Here is a 19238-nt window from a genome sequence, read left to right as displayed (position 1 = left end):
CGCGACAGTGGAAGGAAGAGAGAAATAATGCATCTCATTAGTACGATTCATGTCCTCGGGAATTCCCAAAGCGCTCTCGCAGCGTGGTCACAGTAGGAAACGTAACAGCACATTTACATACAGCAAGCTCCCGTTAACTGCAAACTGTTAATAACCAGATAACCGGTTTCACAAAATTGATGATATATATTCCCAAAGAAAGCTCTCACACTGTTCTAGTTCAAAGTTCAAAATAAGATTATTGTCAAAGTACGTATATGTCATCATATACTACCCTGGGATTCATTTTCTTTCAGGTGTTCAGAGATATAACGGGATTAATGAGGAAAAAAACACTGGCCATCGGTGTGCAAATACACAAAAATAAATAACTAATACGAGGACATGAGATGTAGAGTTCTTGAAAGCAACTCCATAGGTTGTGGAATCAGTTCAGAGTTGGGGTGAGTGAAGTTATCCACACTGGTTCAGGAGCCTGATGTGTGGAATCAGTTCAGAGTTGGGGTGAGTGAAGTTATCCACACTGGTTCAGGAGCCTGATGTGTGGAATCAGTTCAGTGTTGGGGTGAGTGAAGTTATCCACACTGGTTCAGGAGCCTGATGTGTGGAATCAGTTCAGTGTTGGGGTGAGTGAAGTTATCCGCACTGGTTCAGGAGCCTGATGTGTGGAATCAGTTCAGTGTTGAGGTGAGTGAAGTTATCCACACTGGTTCAGGAGCCTGATGTGTTGAATCAGTTCAGTGTTGAGGTGAGTGAAGTTATCCGCACTGGTTCAGGAGCCTGATGTGTGGAATCAGTTCAGTGTTGAGGTGAGTGAAGTTATCCGCACTGGTTCAGGAGCCTGATGTGTGGAATCAGTTCAGTGTTGAGGTGAGTGAAGTTATCCGCACTGGTTCAGGAGCCTGATGTGTGGAATCAGTTCAGTGTTGAGGTGAGTGAAGTTATCCGCACTGGTTCAGGAGCCTGATGTGTTGAATCAGTTCAGTGTTGAGGTGAGTGAAGTTATCCGCACTGGTTCAGGAGCCCGATCTGTGGAATCAGTTCAGTGTTGAGGTGAGTGAAGTTATCCACACTGGTTCAGGAGCCTGATGTGTTGAATCAGTTCAGTGTTGGGGTGAGTGAAGTTATCCCCTCTGGTTCAGGAGCCTGATGTGTTGAATCAGTTCAGTGTTGAGGTGAGTGAAGTTATCCACACTGGTTCAGGAGCCTGATGTGTGGAATCAGTTCAGTGTTGAGGTGAGTGAAGTTATCCACACTGGTTCAGGAGCCTGATGTGTTGAATCAGTTCAGTGTTGAGGTGAGTGAAGTTATCCGCACTGGTTCAGGAGCATAATGTGTTGAATCAGTTCAGTGTTGGGGAGAGTGAAGTTATCCACACTGGTTCAGGAGCCTGATGTGTGGAATCAGTTCAGTGTTGGGGTGAGTGAAGTTATCCACACTGGTTCAGGAGCCTGATGTGTGGAATCAGTTCAGTGTTGGGGTGAGTGAAGTTATCCACACTGGTTCAGGAGCCTGATGTGTGGAATCAGTTCAGTGTTGGGGTGAGTGAAGTTATCCACACTGGTTCAGGAGCCTGATGTGTGGAATCAGTTCAGTGTTGGGGTGAGTGAAGTTATCCACACTGGTTCAGGAGCCTGATGTGTGGAATCAGTTCAGTGTTGGGGTGAATGAAGTTATCCACACTGGTTCAGGAGCCTGATGTGTGGAATCAGTTCAGTGTTGGGGTGAGTGAAGTTATCCACACTGGTTCAGGAGCCTGATGTGTGGAATCAGTTCAGTGTTGGGGTGAGTGAAGTTATCCACACTGGTTCAGGAGCCTGATGTGTGGAATCAGTTCAGTGTTGGGGTGAGTGAAGTTATCCACACTGGTTCAGGAGCCTGATGTGTGGAATCAGTTCAGTGTTGGGGTGAGTGAAGTTATCCACACTGGTTCAGGAGCCTGATGTGTGGAATCAGTTCAGTGTTGGGGTGAGTGAAGTTATCCACACTGGTTCAGGAGCCTGATGTGTGGAATCAGTTCAGTGTTGGGGTGAGTGAAGTTATCCACACTGGTTCAGGAGCCTGATGTGTGGAATCAGTTCAGTGTTGGGGTGAGTGAAGTTATCCACACTGGTTCAGGAGCCTGATGTGTGGAATCAGTTCAGTGTTGGGGTGAGTGAAGTTATCCACACTGGTTCAGGAGCCTGATGTGTGGAATCAGTTCAGTGTTGGGGTGAGTGAAGTTATCCACACTGGTTCAGGAGCCTGATGTGTGGAATCAGTTCAGTGTTGGGGTGAGTGAAGTTATCCACACTGGTTCAGGAGCCTGATGTGTGGAATCAGTTCAGTGTTGGGGTGAGTGAAGTTATCCACACTGGTTCAGGAGCCTGATGTGTGGAATCAGTTCAGTGTTGGGGTGAGTGAAGTTATCCACACTGGTTCAGGAGCCTGATGTGTGGAATCAGTTCAGTGTTGGGGTGAGTGAAGTTATCCACACTGGTTCAGGAGCCTGATGTGTGGAATCAGTTCAGTGTTGGGGTGAGTGAAGTTATCCACACTGGTTCAGGAGCCTGATGTGTGGAATCAGTTCAGTGTTGGGGTGAGTGAAGTTATCCACACTGGTTCAGGAGCCTGATGTGTGGAATCAGTTCAGTGTTGGGGTGAGTGAAGTTATCCACACTGGTTCAGGAGCCTGATGTGTGGAATCAGTTCAGTGTTGGGGTGAGTGAAGTTATCCACACTGGTTCAGGAGCCTGATGTGTGGAATCAGTTCAGTGTTGGGGTGAGTGAAGTTATCCACACTGGTTCAGGAGCCTGATGTGTGGAATCAGTTCAGAGTTGGGGTGAGTGAAGTTATCCACACTGGTTCAGGAGCCTGATGTGTTGAATCAGTTCAGTGTTGAGGTGAGTGAAGTTATCCACACTGGTTCAGAAGCCTGATGGCTGAGGGGTAATAACTATTCCTGAACCTGGCGGTGTGGGACTTGAGGCTCCTGTACCTTCTTTCTGATGGCAGCAGGGAGAAGAGAGCATGGCCAGGGTGGTGGGGGTCCCTGGTGATGGATGCTGCTTTCCTGCGACAGCACTCCATGTAGATATGCTCAATGGTGGAAAAGGATTTTCCTGTGATAGCCACTACATTTTTTCAGGCTTTTCCATTCCTAGGCATCGGTGTTTCTACACCTGGCCAACGTGCAGCCAGTCAGGACACTCTCCACCGTGCACCTATAGAAGTTTGTCAATGTTGTAGATGACATGCCAAATTTTCTAAGAGAAATTGCAGGGGAATTTCTACTTTTACAAGATTTTTCCTTCTTGGGATGTTTTCCTTCCTTGGGTGTTTCTTGGGATGCCACGATTATGTGCTTCCATTCCAAGCGGTGGATTTGGAGATGGGTGAGGCGGCGAGGTTTATCGGTAGACTACCCATACACTTGCCCCTCCAATAATCTTCCACCTCAGTTGTAGCGGGGTCTGTGGGTCCCTCTGAGATTCCCACAGCTGGTATTTTTTGCAGCCATTTTAGCCGGTCGGATCCCCAAAGTACAACTCAAGCCCCCCCCCCCACCCCCACCCCCACCTAGAAAGCAGCATATCTTGGTTTCTATTCTCTTCCCAAAGAGATGGATCGGACACGTAGTGAGGCCAACTCCATCGTCAAGACAGCACTTCGTCGGACCCTTGAAAGACAGAGGAAACGCGGGAGACCAAAGGCAACGTGGCACCGTGCCACAGAGGCTGAAACGAGGACCCTGAACCACACCCGGGGGGCACAATAGAGAAGATGGCCAAGGACGGAGAGAGATGGCGGAACTTCATCGCCACCCTAAACGCCTACGGCGCAACGGGTAGCAAGCAGCAACAGCTCTCTGCATCCACTGACTTGCCCGTATCCTTCAGCGAAAACAAGCCGAAATCATATTCGGTTAAAATGCTGGGATTCTGCAGGGAAGCGAAGTATCAGAACCAGCTGATCCAGGTTTTAAAAAACACAACCGTGTGTTCAAAAAGAAAGCTTGTTTCAGTGTGAGTCGTACAAGGACAAAACCAGAGGAGGAGGCAACTTATTCCCAAGATAGTTATTATGTCAAAGGAAAGGCTGCTATCTTAGAATGGTACTTATTCAGCACAGGAACAGGCCCTTCAGCCCAACTGGTCAATGATAGCCCCACTCAAGCTAGTCCCATTTATTAAGGTTTGCCTTAACCTTCTAAACATTTCCAATCCAGGTATTTGTCCAACTTTTTACAAACTCTGTTATTGTGACTGCCTTATGATAGGCAAGATGACGCCAGCGACCTACGTGACCAATGGTGAAGTCCTGCACAGTTCCCGAAACTTCTTCTCCTTCTTTTAAATATACACCTACCGCTAATCTGTGTGCAGTCGGAGCCTGTGATTTACATTACTATCAGGTGTTTTTGGGCCAGCTGAGCGATCTGGTGCTTTTGCTCTCTCCAAGGGAATTTGGCGTGGTCAAGAGCGAGGTTGAGAGCGGGGGTGCACAGCCTAACGGCGGCGCGCAAACCCACGACCGACTCCAATTCCCGACCAAGTCGCCGATTAAAGCATCAAGCAAGATTGAAATCGACGAGGGCTGGTCTTGCTCCCCTTCTCTGCTGCTGGAGGAAGGTGCAGGAGTCTCGGGTCTTGGGCAAGGTTCGATCGACATGGCTGGTGGATTTGAACTCTGCCTTTCACGTTATGCGTTTCTGGTTTCTCCTTTTCTATCGCTATTTTGTGCGGACTGGCTCTGCGGCTGGCAGTCAACGAACGACACAGCGCTTAACTGAACCCTCCTGGAGTGTTCCGAGGACTCTGTGGTTTGATATTTAATATTCTGCACGTTATTCACTCATCGCTCTTTGCTCTTTTTGTTTTGCACATTAGGTGTTTAATGTTTTCTCTGAACGGGTTCCATGGTGTTTCTTTGTTTCAACAGACAATAGACAGTAGGTGCAGGAGTAGGCCATTCGGCCCTGCTAGCCAGCACCGCCATTCACTGTGATCATGGCTGATCATACACAATCAGTACCCCGTTCCTGCCCTAGTACCCCGTTTCATGACTGTCTGTGGTGAAGACGTATCTCAGGGTTGTGTACCATGTACATACGTCAATAATAATTGTAAATTTGAATCTCTAACCTCTTCCTCTGGTAATTCATTCCACATACACACCACCATTTGTATAAAAGTAAAGTTGCCCCTAAAGTTCCTAGTAAATCTTTACCCTCACACATCAAACTTATGTCCTGGAGTTCTGATACCCCCTGGGAAGATGTTTCATTCACCTTGTCTATGCCCCTCATGATTTTAAACACCTCTATAAAATCATCTCTCAGTCTTCTTCTCCCCAGTCTGCCCAGCCTCTCTGGACACCCATGCAAATCCTTTAACAGCCAACTAATGGGGTGTTATTGGAGCTTGTCAGCCGTGGTCGGCAGTTCATCTAGGAGAAGGAAAACTCTGATCTCAAACCTCCGCTGCCAGAAGTTCCCAACCTGGAGTCCACACAGATGGCTCATGTAGTGGTAGGGGTCAAAGGCATAACAAAAAGGTTGGGAATCCCTGGCTTGAGGTGAGAGGGGAACGATTTAAATTTTCCTTACGCAGAGGATGGTACATAACGTACGTGGAACAAGCTGCCAGAGGCAGGTACGACAACAATGTTTAGAAGACGATTGGATGGGTACAGGAATAGGAAAGGTGTTGAGGGACGGTAGGGTGTATTCTGGAGTTTGGGTATATAGCTCGGAACAATGGTCTTCATTCTAGAGTAAATTGCAGACCAGGAAACACCAATTGACTGAGAGATCTGCATATGCATGAATGCAATCAACACCCACTGCATGAATACAAGAGTCCACAGAAATTAGGAATATTACAATTAACTGAGTATAAACATTATGAAATTGTCCTGTTAACTTTGCTCTTTATCATATAAAAATGTGCTGAAATGTCGGATCGGGGAGCCTTTCTCTTGAGAAACTCCAATGTGTGTGAGAGAGAGTGAGAGAGTGAGAGAGTGAGAGAGAGAGAGAGAGAGACTTTTCTATCTACCAGCTGCATCTCTCTGGTGACTCCAGTCACACAGTCACAAGGGATACGAGCCAAATGAAGGGAAGCTGGACTAGCTTTGATGGCCATCTTGGCCAGCATGGACTAGACGGGCCAAAGGGTTTGCTTCCATGCTGTATGGCTCTCTGACTCAATGGGGAAATGACAATATATTTCCAAGTCACAACATGTCAATGATAGATGGAGCATGGTGTGTCAGTAAACTAGGCTGTTCTTCTCCTGGATGCCATTGACTGGTATCCAGGTTGCGGTCACCCAGGGAAGTGGGGATTATTCCACCATAGCTCTGACTTCTGCCTTTCTGATGGTTGAAAGGACCAGTCAGATGACGAGTTACTTGCTGTGAGGTCCCCAGCCTTTGAGCAGACACACTTGTGTAAAAGTCCAACTTAGGTTTGATCACAACTGGACAACTTAGGCCTAAAGGTCTGTTGTCTCTGCTGCAGGGACTCCACACATAACTTCCATTACTCTATGACTCTATAACCGATTGCTCTTGCACTAGGCGGAAAGAATATCGGGTATTTCCTGACAGGTTGCTATCAATGCAATGCTCCTCAGACAGGATGAAGAGGTCAATACTCCCCAATGCCATTCGGCTTTACAATTCAACCGCCAGGAGTAAGATATGTTAAAGTGCCGGGGTTGATTGTATTTAATGTATTTAAGTAAACTACTTAAGAACTTTTTAAAAGCTATTATTAATGCTTTTTGAGAGAGTGATTTAGATGCATATCATATTTTTACTGAGTTAAGTATTGTATGTAATTAGTTTTGCTACAACAAGTGTATGGGACACTGGAAAAAATGTTGAATTTCCCAATGGGGATGAATAAAGTATCTATCTTATCTATCTATTACCCGTACGACAATAACTTAAGATTAAAACTTGACTGCAGGCCTAAGGAAGTGACACATCTCGGAGTGCCGCATTTTGGAGAGGAAATACTATCTTTACTCACAGAAAAATACAGCACAGAAGCAGGCCCTTTGGCCCATCTAGTCTGTGCAGAAACATTTAAACTGCCTACTCCCATCGACCTGCACCGGGATCACAGCCCTCCGTACCCCTACCGTCCATGTACCCGTCCAAACTTCTCTTAAACGCTGAAATCGAGCTCACATGCACCACTTGTGCTGGCAGCTCGTTCCACACTCGCATGACCCTCTGAGTGAAGATGCTTCCCCTCACGTTCCCCTTAAAACTTTTCATCTTTCAACCTAGTAGTCCCACCTAACCACAGTGGAAAAAGCCTGCTTACATTTACCCTACCTATAGCCCTGATAATTTCGTATACCTCTATCAAACCTCCCCTCAATCTCCTGCGTTCCAAGGAATAAAGTCCTAACCTATTTAATCTTCACGTATAACTCAGGTCCTCAAATCTCAGCAAACATTCTTGTAAATTTTCTCCCAACTCTTTCAACCTTATTCATATCTTTCCTGTAGGGAGATGACCAAAACTGCACACGATACTCTAAATTAGGCCTCACGAACGCCTTATGCAACATAACGTCCCATCTCCTGTACTCAATACATTGATTTATGAAGGCCAATGCATCAAAATCTTTCGTTACGATCCTATCTACCTGTGATATCATGTTCAATGAATTATGGACCTGTATTCTCAGATTCTTCATAGATATGCATTAAACGCGTGAGGCTCTTTTCTCCGTACACACAGCAGAGAAGCAGCGATCATTCTGGGAAGGCCAAGCTAGGGAAAACAACCGACTCTGGTGTCTTCACCAACATTTCCCTCTACAAACAGCAACAAATAAATTCTTCATATCACACCACTCTGTGAGATCTTGCTGTGCAAATCTGCTGCCACATTTACCTCTTAACCCGGCAGTGATAATGCCTTAAGTTGCAGGTGGCAAGTGCTGTACAAATTCAATCGTTCTGCAGGTATATTAGCTCCGTTTTCCCCGCTCACCTTTAACTCTTCAACGGTCAAGTTAATTCTTCCAAACTCATCGGTGACATTCTTCGTAATTGCTATAGGCCTGTAACTTGTGGCGTACTGGGGAGAAAAGAAAGAGGGCTCATGGATGAGGAACTAAATAAAAACATGTTCAACATACAATAACCTTCACCGCATGTTGTTAACTCTTTAACATGTTCAACATAATAATCTTCATCACATCTGTCGTTAAATCTTTACTAGTTCCTAAACATTCGTAGTGAAATAAATTTTTTTGCTATCCTTACATTTGACTTCTGTCACACAGTAGGATCATCTCTTAACTATATCTAGAAATGGCCCAGCAAACCTCTCCATTAAGGTAAAATTATGTCACTTAGCAGTGACATCTTCAGCTCCATGAGCTAAGTATTTACCTCAAAATCTCTCCCAATAATCTGAATTTATTTGGTGAGAACACTTTACAGTGCCAGAGACCCGGGTTCAATTCCCACCTCTGCCTGTGAGGAGTTTGTACGTTCTCCCCGTGACCGCGTGGGTTTCCTCCGGGTGCTCCGGTTTCCTCCCACAGTCCAATGGTGTACCAGTTAGTAGGTTAATTGGTCATTGTAAATTGTCCAGTGATTGGGCTAGGGTTAAATCGGTGAGTTGCTGGACGGTGTGGCTCGAAGGGCTGGGAGGACCTGTTCCGCTCTTTATGTCAATAAACAAACAAATACAGTGCTGTTTCATCCTGTCAAGTAACTCTCCCATCAAGAGACCTACATAAATCCGAGAATCAGGTGCTAAAATTGTCAGTTTTTTTCAGCATTAGGAGTTGCTGGCTGGAGTCTGCCCTGACGACCGAGCCAGACAAATTCGTCCCAGACCTGAACGTTTTCAAAGCCTGCAGCCAGTTCCAAGACACACTGCTGAATCCCATTGGTGAAGTGAACTGCCTGTAACGCTGCTGGTATTTAGGGAAGCAATGGAGGTCTTCCAGCTCTTTCATCAGGTCAGTAACTTCCTCTCGGTTTCCGTTTCTGTCAGACATGCAAGACTAGGGTGGAGACTCAGGAATACTGTCACACTCAGCTGTAGAAGGGTTCTTCGTTGCTGTTTCCTTTTGTTTGACCAGTCAGGGTTGTTAGCCCCGAGCTGGACCCGTGAACCTGGAAGATAGTCTGACCTCTACCCTTTGACCTGTTTGGCGTGGGTGACCCGACCAAAGCATAAGCCCCGACTCCAGCCAACATCGCTCTCCGGGTCACTGAGGCACGCAAACCTCCAACCCCAATGACAAGGTCCTCTTGGAGGGAATTTCATTGGGTTTTATTTATACATAGCGGAATAGGCCCTTCCATCCTCCCCCTTCGAGTCGCTCTGCCCAGTAATCCCCCGATTTAACCCTAGCCTAATCAAAGGATAATTTACGATGACTAATTAACCTACCAACGGGGAGAAGGTACAAACTCCGTACAGGCGGCGATGGGAATTGAACCCGGGTCGCTGGCACTGTAAAGCGCTGTGCTAACCACTACACTACGCTACTGTGACGCCCAGTTGGGTGGTCTGTTTCTGAACTGAGAGTCTTGCTGAGCCACCCTAAAAGTCATTTGAAGGCCAGGCACTCTAAGAAAGCAGGGAGACAAATCACAGACGTACAGCAGAGAAGTAGGCCCTTTGGCCCAGCAGTTCCCTGCTGAGCATCAATTTATACTCAACCCATTTTTAGTCTCCTCACATTCCCTTCAATAGCCTCAGGTTTTACCACTAAGATATTTTATTGTAATTTACAGTAAATGGGATGTCCAGGGAGAGGTAGCACCTCCGGCGAAGGGGCTTGTCGCTTCCATTCTGGGGCAGCTCACTCACCTCTGGTCCCTGCTCAGCTCTCACCTGTGGCTCCAAGCAGCTGTCTGCATGCGACAGCGGCCACTCGCCCGGTGAACCGATTCAACAGACGGGCTAAACCAGGGGAGGGTAACCGGCGGCCTCGTACCCCGGGTGAGATGGGGACGCGCCTGTCCTGGCAGCTCTGGCGGAGTGGGCGGATGAGATCCACCGGCCGGGAAGGCGATACAGCGGCGCTCCGTGGAGAGCGAAGGGCACGGCGAGGCACAGAAGACGTCACGGTCGTCCATTGCAACCAGTGAAGACCCCAGCTCGTGACGCTTGTTCGTACCACTGGACCTGGACTTCCGAGGTCGAGACAGTGGAACTGCCCCGGTACTTTAAAAACTCCTGTCATCACTGAATCTGATGAACAACCACCAGTAACCAATCAGCCCTTTGGGCTGTGGGAGTAAACAAGAGCAGCCTGGGAAACCCAAAAGGTCGCAGAGAGAGACTGCAAACTCCGCACAGACAGCACTGAAGTGAGGGTGGAACTGCAGGTGAGAAGCAGTGGCACCAACCTGTGCAAGCATGGCTGCCTTGCTTCATTAAAATGGCAATCTGCTTATATAAACACAAGAGATTCTGCAGATGCTGGAAACCCAGAAAAAAAAAACACACACACACACACACACACAAAATGCTAGAGATCAGATCAGGCAGAACCTTTGAAGAGGAAAAATTAGTTTAAGTTTCAGGCCGAGACCCTTCATCAGGACTGGAAAGGAGGGGGGGGGGGGGGGGGGGAAAAGAGGCCAGACTAAGAAGGTGGAGGAGGAGGGAGTAAGAGGTAAAGGGCTGGAGAGGAAGGAATCTGATAGGAGAGCGGACATGGGAGAAAGGGGAGGATGAGGGCCACCAAGGGAAGATGAGGAAAAGCGAAGGGGTAAGAGGAGAGCCAGAATGGGGAATGGCAAAAAAGGGAAGAGCGAAAAATTGTCGGATGTTAGCTGTTTATATACATAAACCAACAGATACGGGGACCCTTTTATTCGTCCAAAAATCTTATTCCTATTGAATAGAACTGAATTCCTTTTCCACTTCAAAGGCGTTTCAAGTTGCGTGTGATTTAATAACTTTGCTACGGATGCAAACTTGACTCACCGATATAAATGCTGCCGAGACGAGATTAGATGGGAAGATGTTCCTGAAGGAAAACGGGATGAAAAGCATTAAATGTCACTTCCCCAGGCAGTCAATCTGATCAACCATTCCAGTTAGCCCCCCACCACCTCCTCTATCCACTACCTGTAACAGCACTGTAAAGATTTTAAACCACTTCTTATAATGTGTCAGTATTTATGAATTTATTCCGAATTTTTTTCCATATCCTTTACTTTAAATAACCTTATTTGTATATAGTTTTTAAAAAAATTATTGACTGTTGTATTTGTTGAATGACACCCAACACACCATAGCAAATTCTTAATAATGAAGATTCAGGTTAATTGGGCCATCAGATAATCGGGCAGCTGCTTTTTTGGAAGAACAAAAACTAATCAAGAAAGTAGCCAGGGTTCTCTTCATTTATTTGGGACACCCAGCCGCCTGATGGGGACTGGAGACTGTTGTCGGACAGTTTCTAACTAGTGTTAGTCACACGCACATTGTGCGCAGCCGTTAGACACTACACTGTGTTTTAAATAGCATCAATCACACGTGCTTGTGTTCAAAAAGCAGTGATTTTTGTCGCTGATAGTTGGTGGTAAGATGATTCAGGAGCATTTTGCTCACTGCAGTTTCAAGCATTCAGTGAAAATGAAATGATTTCACCTCTTCAACAAGTTAGGGACTATGAAGAATTTAAAGGTATCGACAATCACCTTGAATGTTACAATGAAAATGAAGATTTGGAGGATGCAATCATTGAAGGCATTGTGTGAAGACAGTCCATCACTCGCACCAGGTGTCTATACTGATTTTGCTCATTTACAGTCAATCACAATTTACAGCCAATCACAATTTACAGCAAGTGTACACTTGAAGAATTCCTCCGTCAATAATTATTAGGATGTTTTTTGGCAGTGCTCTAATTTATTCATCGTTTTATTTAAATACATAATTTGTTACTCAGTTAATGGGTAACTTGTCTTTTATTATATATACCTTTTTAACTATTTCCATGAATCTTCCAACTAATTGGTGCAGCCGCTTAATTGGGCCAAAATGTACTGGTCCCAATGTGTCCCAATTAACCGGAATCCACCTCACATGTAAATGCATATGGCAGATAAATTTAATCTTTGACTAAGGGTTTGCCCCAGAAGCTTCCTAACTATGTGCTTTTGTGAACCGCATCCCCCCCCCTAAAAAGCTAATGTCAGTTTGACAGCCTCACCTCAAGAGCAGAATTTGCTTTTCAGGTAGAGACATGGCCCCAGGTCTACATCCATCAATCATCAGGTCATTCCAATATGATCTTGCGATTGTATGTGATGGATCATTAGCGCCGGGTGTGACTGTATGTAGTGTGTTTTGCACCTTGGCTCAGAGCAGGGTTCCCAACCTTTATGTTTTTATGCCACAGAGCCTTACCAATAACTCGGGGGTCCGCAGACCCAGGTTGGGAACCTCTACTCCGAAGGAATGCTGTTTCGTTTAGCTGTATACATGTAGAGTTGAATGACAACTCTACAAGACTCTTTCCACTGCAAACAATTTGTAGGAAAGCCACCCCCCCCCACCACCCACACAGTACTGGTTGATTTGGTTCTGCTTTCAGGCTCCCATCTTGAACCATAATTCGGGTTAATTTTCCCCAGTGCCTTAACCAGCATTTCAGGCTCAGATTCAGCTTTACTGATCACAAGTGCATCGAAACACACAGTGAAGGGTGTCGTTCGCGCTTAACGGGGCCGACATAGCATACCCACAATGCTTAGCAGAACACAAACAGCAACAACAACGAAACAAGCATGACGTGCAAAAAAACCAAAACGCTTAAAGTTGAGATCTTCCAAATAGTTTATGATATTATTTTACAGGAGCCATGCACCTGACTTCTATCTGTATTGTATTCTCTGTTGTGCATTTATTATGGTAATAATAAATAATTATGGTAAATAATAAACATGAGTGGGGGCGTAGTAGTAGCAAAGGGAACAAGTTACATATTCATGCTTTATTTTGTCAGTTTAGAGCAGGGGGTCACCGGCTGTCATATATTTTGATGACCGCTTAATTACATTTGAAATCACTTAATTCTACTAACTTCGCTTAAGACTGTTTAATATCACTAGTTTTAGTTTAATCGCTTCAAGATTGTATGTTTTGTGAGCTACTGACCATAGAACCATAGAGCATTACAGCGCAGAAACAGGCCTTTCGGCCCTTCTTGGCTGTGCCGAACCAGTTTCCTGCCTAGTCCCACTGACCTGCACCTGGGCCATATCCCTCCAAACCCCTCTCATCCATATACTGATCCCTGGCTTGGATCTCTGTTTAATTTCTGATCCTGAAGATTCTTCCAGGAGTCAGGAATGGCGAGCAGTCTTAATTGCAAGATTTCAGTTTATTTCAGAGTACAAACATGCAAATCTGAAGCAAACTAAACAGAACTGGCAATGGTGCTAAAGAGGTGAACGGATGCAAAGACAAAAGGGTTGAAGATGGCGCCTCTGAAAAAATTGATCACTTTTATAGGTAAGATAAGAAATTCCTTAAAGATAAATTAATAGGCTACATGATTAAAACAATGACATCATGTGGGTCATGTGTTAACACTTAGCCAATGAAACATGAGAAAGGAGATAAACTTATTTTAGCTACTATACCGCTTTATGCCAGCGTGTGTGAAAAATTACATGAGTTTTTTTTTAAATACAAATCTTGTAAAAAGATTGAATACATTTCTTTGACTTTTGAACATTATCTTTGGAGTGAGGAGCAGACACGTCGTACAGGATAACTCCCGTGCTTGGTCTCCAGCAGCGGCTTTGCAAGTAAACGCTACGTATTGCCTATTTGAAATGCACCTGAATCCGGGCTTGACTCTAATATTAAAGCAGGTGGTGGAAATACCCAAAGAGACAGGCAGACGAGACAGAATAAAATAAAACTGCAGCACACTGTATTTCGATCCACAACACACAGGGTCACAAAAGGCTGCAGAGGGTTGCAAACTCAGCCAGCTCCAACACAGGCACAATCCCCCCCACCCCACCCCCCCCAGCAATCAAGGACACCTTCACGAGGTGGTGCCTGAGGAAAGTGGCAGCCAACAGTAAGGACCCTCTCCACCCAGCACGTGCCCTCTTCAAAGTTCAAAGTAAAATTTATTATCCGAGTACATACACATCACCACATACAGCCCCAAGATTGTTTTTCCTGTAGGCATAGTCAGCAAATCTATAGAACAGTAACTGCAAACATGATCAATGAACAACAAACTGTGCAAATACAAATATAAATAAATAACGAGATAACAAGATAAAGAGTCAGGTGGGAACACCTGAAATAGAATGACTGTAGTTATCCCCTTTTCTGTGGGAGCCCCATTACTACCTGGTCCGTTAAGGGTGAAGCCCTCCCAAACACTGGGCACATCATTGAAGCTCAAAGGGAGGGAGTGTCCATCCTCAAGGGGCCCCCACCAGCCAGGACATGATCGCTTCCCACTACTGCCATCGGGTAGAAGGCACAAGAGTCTTGGGTCTCGCACCACCAGGTCTAGGAACAGTTAACACCCCTCAACTGTTAGGACCGAGATGAGGAAAAATTTCTTCACACAGAGAGTGGTGAATCCGTGGAATTCTCTGCCACAGGAAACAGTTGAGGCCGGTTCATTGGCTATATTTAAGAGGGAGTTAGATATGGCCCTAGTGGCTAAAGGGATCGGGGGGTATGGAGAGAAAGCAGGTACAGGGTTCTAAGTTGGATGATCAGCCATGATCATACTGAATGGCGGTGCAGGCTCGAAGGGCCGAATGGCCTACTCCTGCACCTATTTTCTATGTTTCAACCATCAGGCTCTTGAACCAATGGGGATAGCTTCGCTCACCCATCACTGAAGTGTTCCCACGACTTAGGAACTTACTTTTGGGGTCTCTTCATCCCCTGTCCTCGATCTCTATTGCTTATTTATTTACAAACGTCTGTATATTATTGTTTCTTCTTTTCGTATTTGCACAGTTTGTTGTCTTCTGCATTCTGGTTGAAACCTCTAGTTTGGCGGTTGTTCTCTGACTCTGTAGTAGTTACTATTCTATAGATATATTGAGTATGCCCACTAGAAAATGAATCTCAGGGTGATATATGGTGACATATACGTATTATGATAATAAAACTTACTTTCAACTTTAAATTGGACATCTTCAAGGTCCCCCACCATCCAAGACATGTCCTCTTCTCATTGTTGCCATCAGGGAGGAGGTACAGGAGCCTGAAGACACACACTCAGCGATTCAGGAACAGCTTCTTCCCCTCTGCCATCAGACTTCTGAATGGTTAGTGATTTACTTATTCTTAAATTTATAGTAAGTCGGTGCTTTTGCTAACAAAAGCAACATATTTCCCGTGATATAAGACATGTTAAGCAAGTTATGAAATAGTTTCTCCGAAAATATTAGAACATCAGACACTGGATATCTGGGGGGAAAAAACTGGCAATTTAGTTGATGTAATAATTATTACCGTATGTACAAAGATCCAGTGGAATTTTTTGTTTTGCAAGCCATCCATATAGATGTTTGCAACATTTAGATACGTGGAAATAGTCATCATTATGAGCCGTGTTGTATGACATGGGCAATCAATCAGCGTCTTTCCGTGACCATGATTGTTCTTGGCAAATTTTTTCTACAGAAGTGGTTCTGGGCAGTGTCTTTACAAGACGGGTGACCCCCAGCCATTATCAATACTCTTCAGAGATTGTCTGCCTGGCGTCAGTGGTCACATAACCAGGACTTGTGATCTGCACCGGCTGCTCATACGACCATCCACCACCTGCTCCTGTGATTTTCACGTGACCATGATCGGGGGTGTGGGCGGAGGTGGCTGAACAGGTGCTACGCCTTGCCCAAGGGTGACCGGCAGGCTAGCGGAAGGAAGGAGCGCCCCACACCTCCTATGGGAGGGACGCATCTCCACCCCGACACCCTCATGGGAACACTCCAAAGAGAAAACCAACAGCAGAGTATAAAGCATTGTTTTACTGCTACAGAAGGTGCACGGAGGCAAAAGGGTGAGAGGGACAGTCTGGAAATGCTCACAGGTTCAGGGAGTATCAGTGGAAAGACAAACAGTGTTCACATTTCAGGTCAAAAACACTTTGTTTCACCATCGGTTTCACAGTGGATAGCTTTAGTGAGCTGGCTTAAAAAGTTTATTTGAATATAGTTCAGTGTTTCCATTTTAAGATCAGGGTGTGGTGACCCATTGCCTAGCATGCTCGAACCGGCTCACAATTAGCCAGCGCGCAGGCACAAAGGCCAGGTCCACAACAAAGGGAGAAAAGCCTGGGGGGGTTTGTGAGTACGTGGCTCTTGGAGCATCCGCGCCTGGGGAGGGCGGGATGAGGGAGGCTTTAAAGGAAGGCTGTGAAGTTCGAATAAAATTAACTTTGACTGCAGTTTACCGACTCCGTGTCGTTATTTTAGCGCTGCGTGTAGCACACCGCTACAAGGGAATGTATACGGTACACAGCCTGAAATTCTTGCTCTTCACAGACATCTTCGAAACAGAAGGAAAACCCCAAGAATGAACGACAGAACCCAAAAGCCCCCTGCCCCCTCCCACAATCAAACAGCGGCAAGCGGCATCAGCCCTCCCCCCCACACTTATTCCACCTGAAAGCAACAGCGCGCTCCCACCACCCACCATGCAAGCAACAGAAAAGCCCCAACGAGAGACCATGGGCTCCAGCACATCAAGAACGACTGTTCATCCCAACAAATTGGCAACCCTCAGGCTCTTTCTCTCTGGAACTATCGGTCCTTCCTCAGCGAGAGGGGAGACCAAGCAGTCGCCGTCCCTCTGTCACAGCCCGTAGCACCACTTTTACTTCGCGTTTCCCCCGATTCAGGAACTGGCAGAGAAATCTGCCTCGCCATCGAGAGAGACGGGGCGATCACACAAGTGCATCACAAAAGCAACGCAGGGCCCAGACCCCGTCAAACAGCAGCATGACCCATTCCGCACTGTACCTCAATTAATAAATACACAGTAAATACCGGCGGAACACTGCACTCAGATACTGCGCAGAATAGGGCCTTCTGGCCTTGTCGCCCAGTAACCCCCAAATACCACAAACAAGACATAATCACAAACTGACACAAGAACATAAGAAACAGGAGCAGGAGTCGGCCATTCGGCCCGTCGAGCCTGCTCTGCCATTCAATAAGATCGTGGCTGATCTGACCATGGACTTATTTCCACCTACCTGCCTTTTCCCCATAACCCTTAATTCCCCTAATAGACTACAAAAACCTATCCAACCTTATCTTAATTATATTTACTGAGGCAGCCTCCACTGCTTCGCTGGGCAGAGAATTCCACGTGTCATCCGAGTGACGCACACGAGATAACTGCTGAGTCACCTGCTTGAGTTCCTCCAGCACCTTGTGTGTGTTAACCCTGGTCAAATGACAGGACAGCATCAAAGACCAATTAACCTACCAACCGGTACGTCTTTGGTCTGCGGGAGGAAACCTACACGATCGCGGGAAGCACGTCCTTACGCACAGTGGCGGGAACTGAAGCCGGGAGACAGGTACCGTAAAGCGAGGTGCTAACCGCTACGCCACATCTTTCCGCACCGTACTCCAACTGTTATGTTCTTGCCCGCTCATTCAAAGTTTAAAGGAAACTTATCAAAGTGCGCGTAATATATATGACCTTGAGATTTGTCTTCTTGCAGACAGCCACAAAATGAAGAAACGCAATAGAATCCTCAGGAAAGCAGACACCTCAAACATCCAGCGCGTGATCCAAGAGCAAACTGCCCAAATGATGCAAAAAGTAAACAAGTAATTCACAGAACATGAAGGAGCCCGTAGGTGCAGAGCTGGTTCAGGAGCCCAGTGGCCTGGTCCTTAAACACCAATGCCAAAAAATGTTCATAAATCCATGATAACACTTTGTATACAAAATTAATGAGGGGTATGGGGTATAGATAGGGTAAATGCAAGCAGGCTTTTTCCACTGAGGTTCTTAATGGCTAAAAACAGAGAAATTCCATGGGGAAATTCAACTTTTTTCCAATGTCCCATACACTTGTTGTAGCAAAACTAATTACATGCAATACTTAACTCAGTAAAAATATGATATGCATCTAAATCACTATCTCAAAAAGCATTAATAATAGCTTTTAAAAAGTTCTTAAGTCCTGGCGGTAGAATTGTAAAGCCTAATGGCATTGGGGAGTATTGACCTCTTCATCCTGTCTGAGGAGCATTGCATCGATAGTAACCTATCGCTGAAACTGCTTCTCTGTCTCTGGATGGTGCTATGTAGAGGATGTTCAGAGTTATCCATAATTGACCGTAGCCTACTCAGCGCCCTTCGCTCAGCTACCGATGTTAAACTCTCCAGTACTTTGCCCACGACAGAGCCCGCCTTCCTTACCAGCTTATTAAGACGTGAGGCGTCCCTCTTCTTAATGCTTCCTCCCCAACACGCCACCACAAAGAAGAGGGCGCTCTCCACAACTGACCTATAGAACATCTTCAGCATCTCACTACAGACATTGAATGACGCCAACCTTCTTAGGAAGTACAGTCGACTCTGTGCCTTCCTGCACAAGGCATCTGTGTTGACAGTCCAGTCTAGCTTCTCGTCTAACTGTACTCCCAGATACTTGTAGGTCTTAACCTGCTCCACACATTCTCCATTAATGATCACTGGCTCCATATGAGGCCTAGATCTCCTAAAGTCCACCACCATCTCCTTGGTCTTGGTGATATTGAGACGCAGGTAGTTTGAGTTGCACCATATCACAAAGTCCTGTATCAGTTTCCTATACTCCTCCTCCTGTCCATAAGGTGACATAGCAAACCTCCTTAAACTCCTAATGAAATATAGCCGCTGTCGTGCCTTCTTTGCAGCTGCATCGATATGTTGGGTCCAGGTTAGATCCTCAGGAACTTGAAATTGCTCATTCTTTCCACTTCTGATCCCTCTATGAGGACCAAAACTATCAGAAATTCAATACTCTTGCACTGTATTAATGCTCCTCATTGGGATTTGGGGTTTTTAATTTTGTAAAATGTTTTGAAAAACTAATTAAAAATTTTTTTAAAAAAGAAAGAAATTCAATACTCTTCTAGGGGTTCCTATTAAAAACTAGCTTTATTTGCCATTTGTCACATGTGAAATGTGTCGTTTGTGCAAACGAGGATAGGCTGGGGCGGGGGGGGGGGGGGGGTGGCGTCATGCTTCTGG

The 19238-nt window shown here is 45.8% G+C and overlaps 1 protein-coding gene across 1 annotated transcript in view; it reads right to left on the bottom strand.

Annotated features, from left to right (window-relative positions):
* The window catches only part of slc1a5 (solute carrier family 1 member 5), a 43990-nt gene that overhangs the window by 11557 nt on the left and 13195 nt on the right, over nucleotides 1-19238 (bottom strand). The window contains exons 2-3 of the mRNA XM_073029352.1: nucleotides 10965-11007; nucleotides 7998-8084 (exon numbers count right to left, since the gene is read on the bottom strand). Coding sequence (XP_072885453.1) covers nucleotides 7998-8084; nucleotides 10965-11007 — 130 coding nt within the window. The remainder of the gene's footprint in view (nucleotides 1-7997; nucleotides 8085-10964; nucleotides 11008-19238) is intronic.

The sequence above is a fragment of the Hemitrygon akajei genome, chromosome 25, assembly GCF_048418815.1.
Source record: "Hemitrygon akajei chromosome 25, sHemAka1.3, whole genome shotgun sequence".
Taxonomy (NCBI): Eukaryota; Metazoa; Chordata; class Chondrichthyes; order Myliobatiformes; family Dasyatidae; genus Hemitrygon; species Hemitrygon akajei.
The sequence above is the reverse complement of the archived record's forward strand: the minus strand, read 5'-3'. Positions and strand labels throughout refer to the sequence as shown.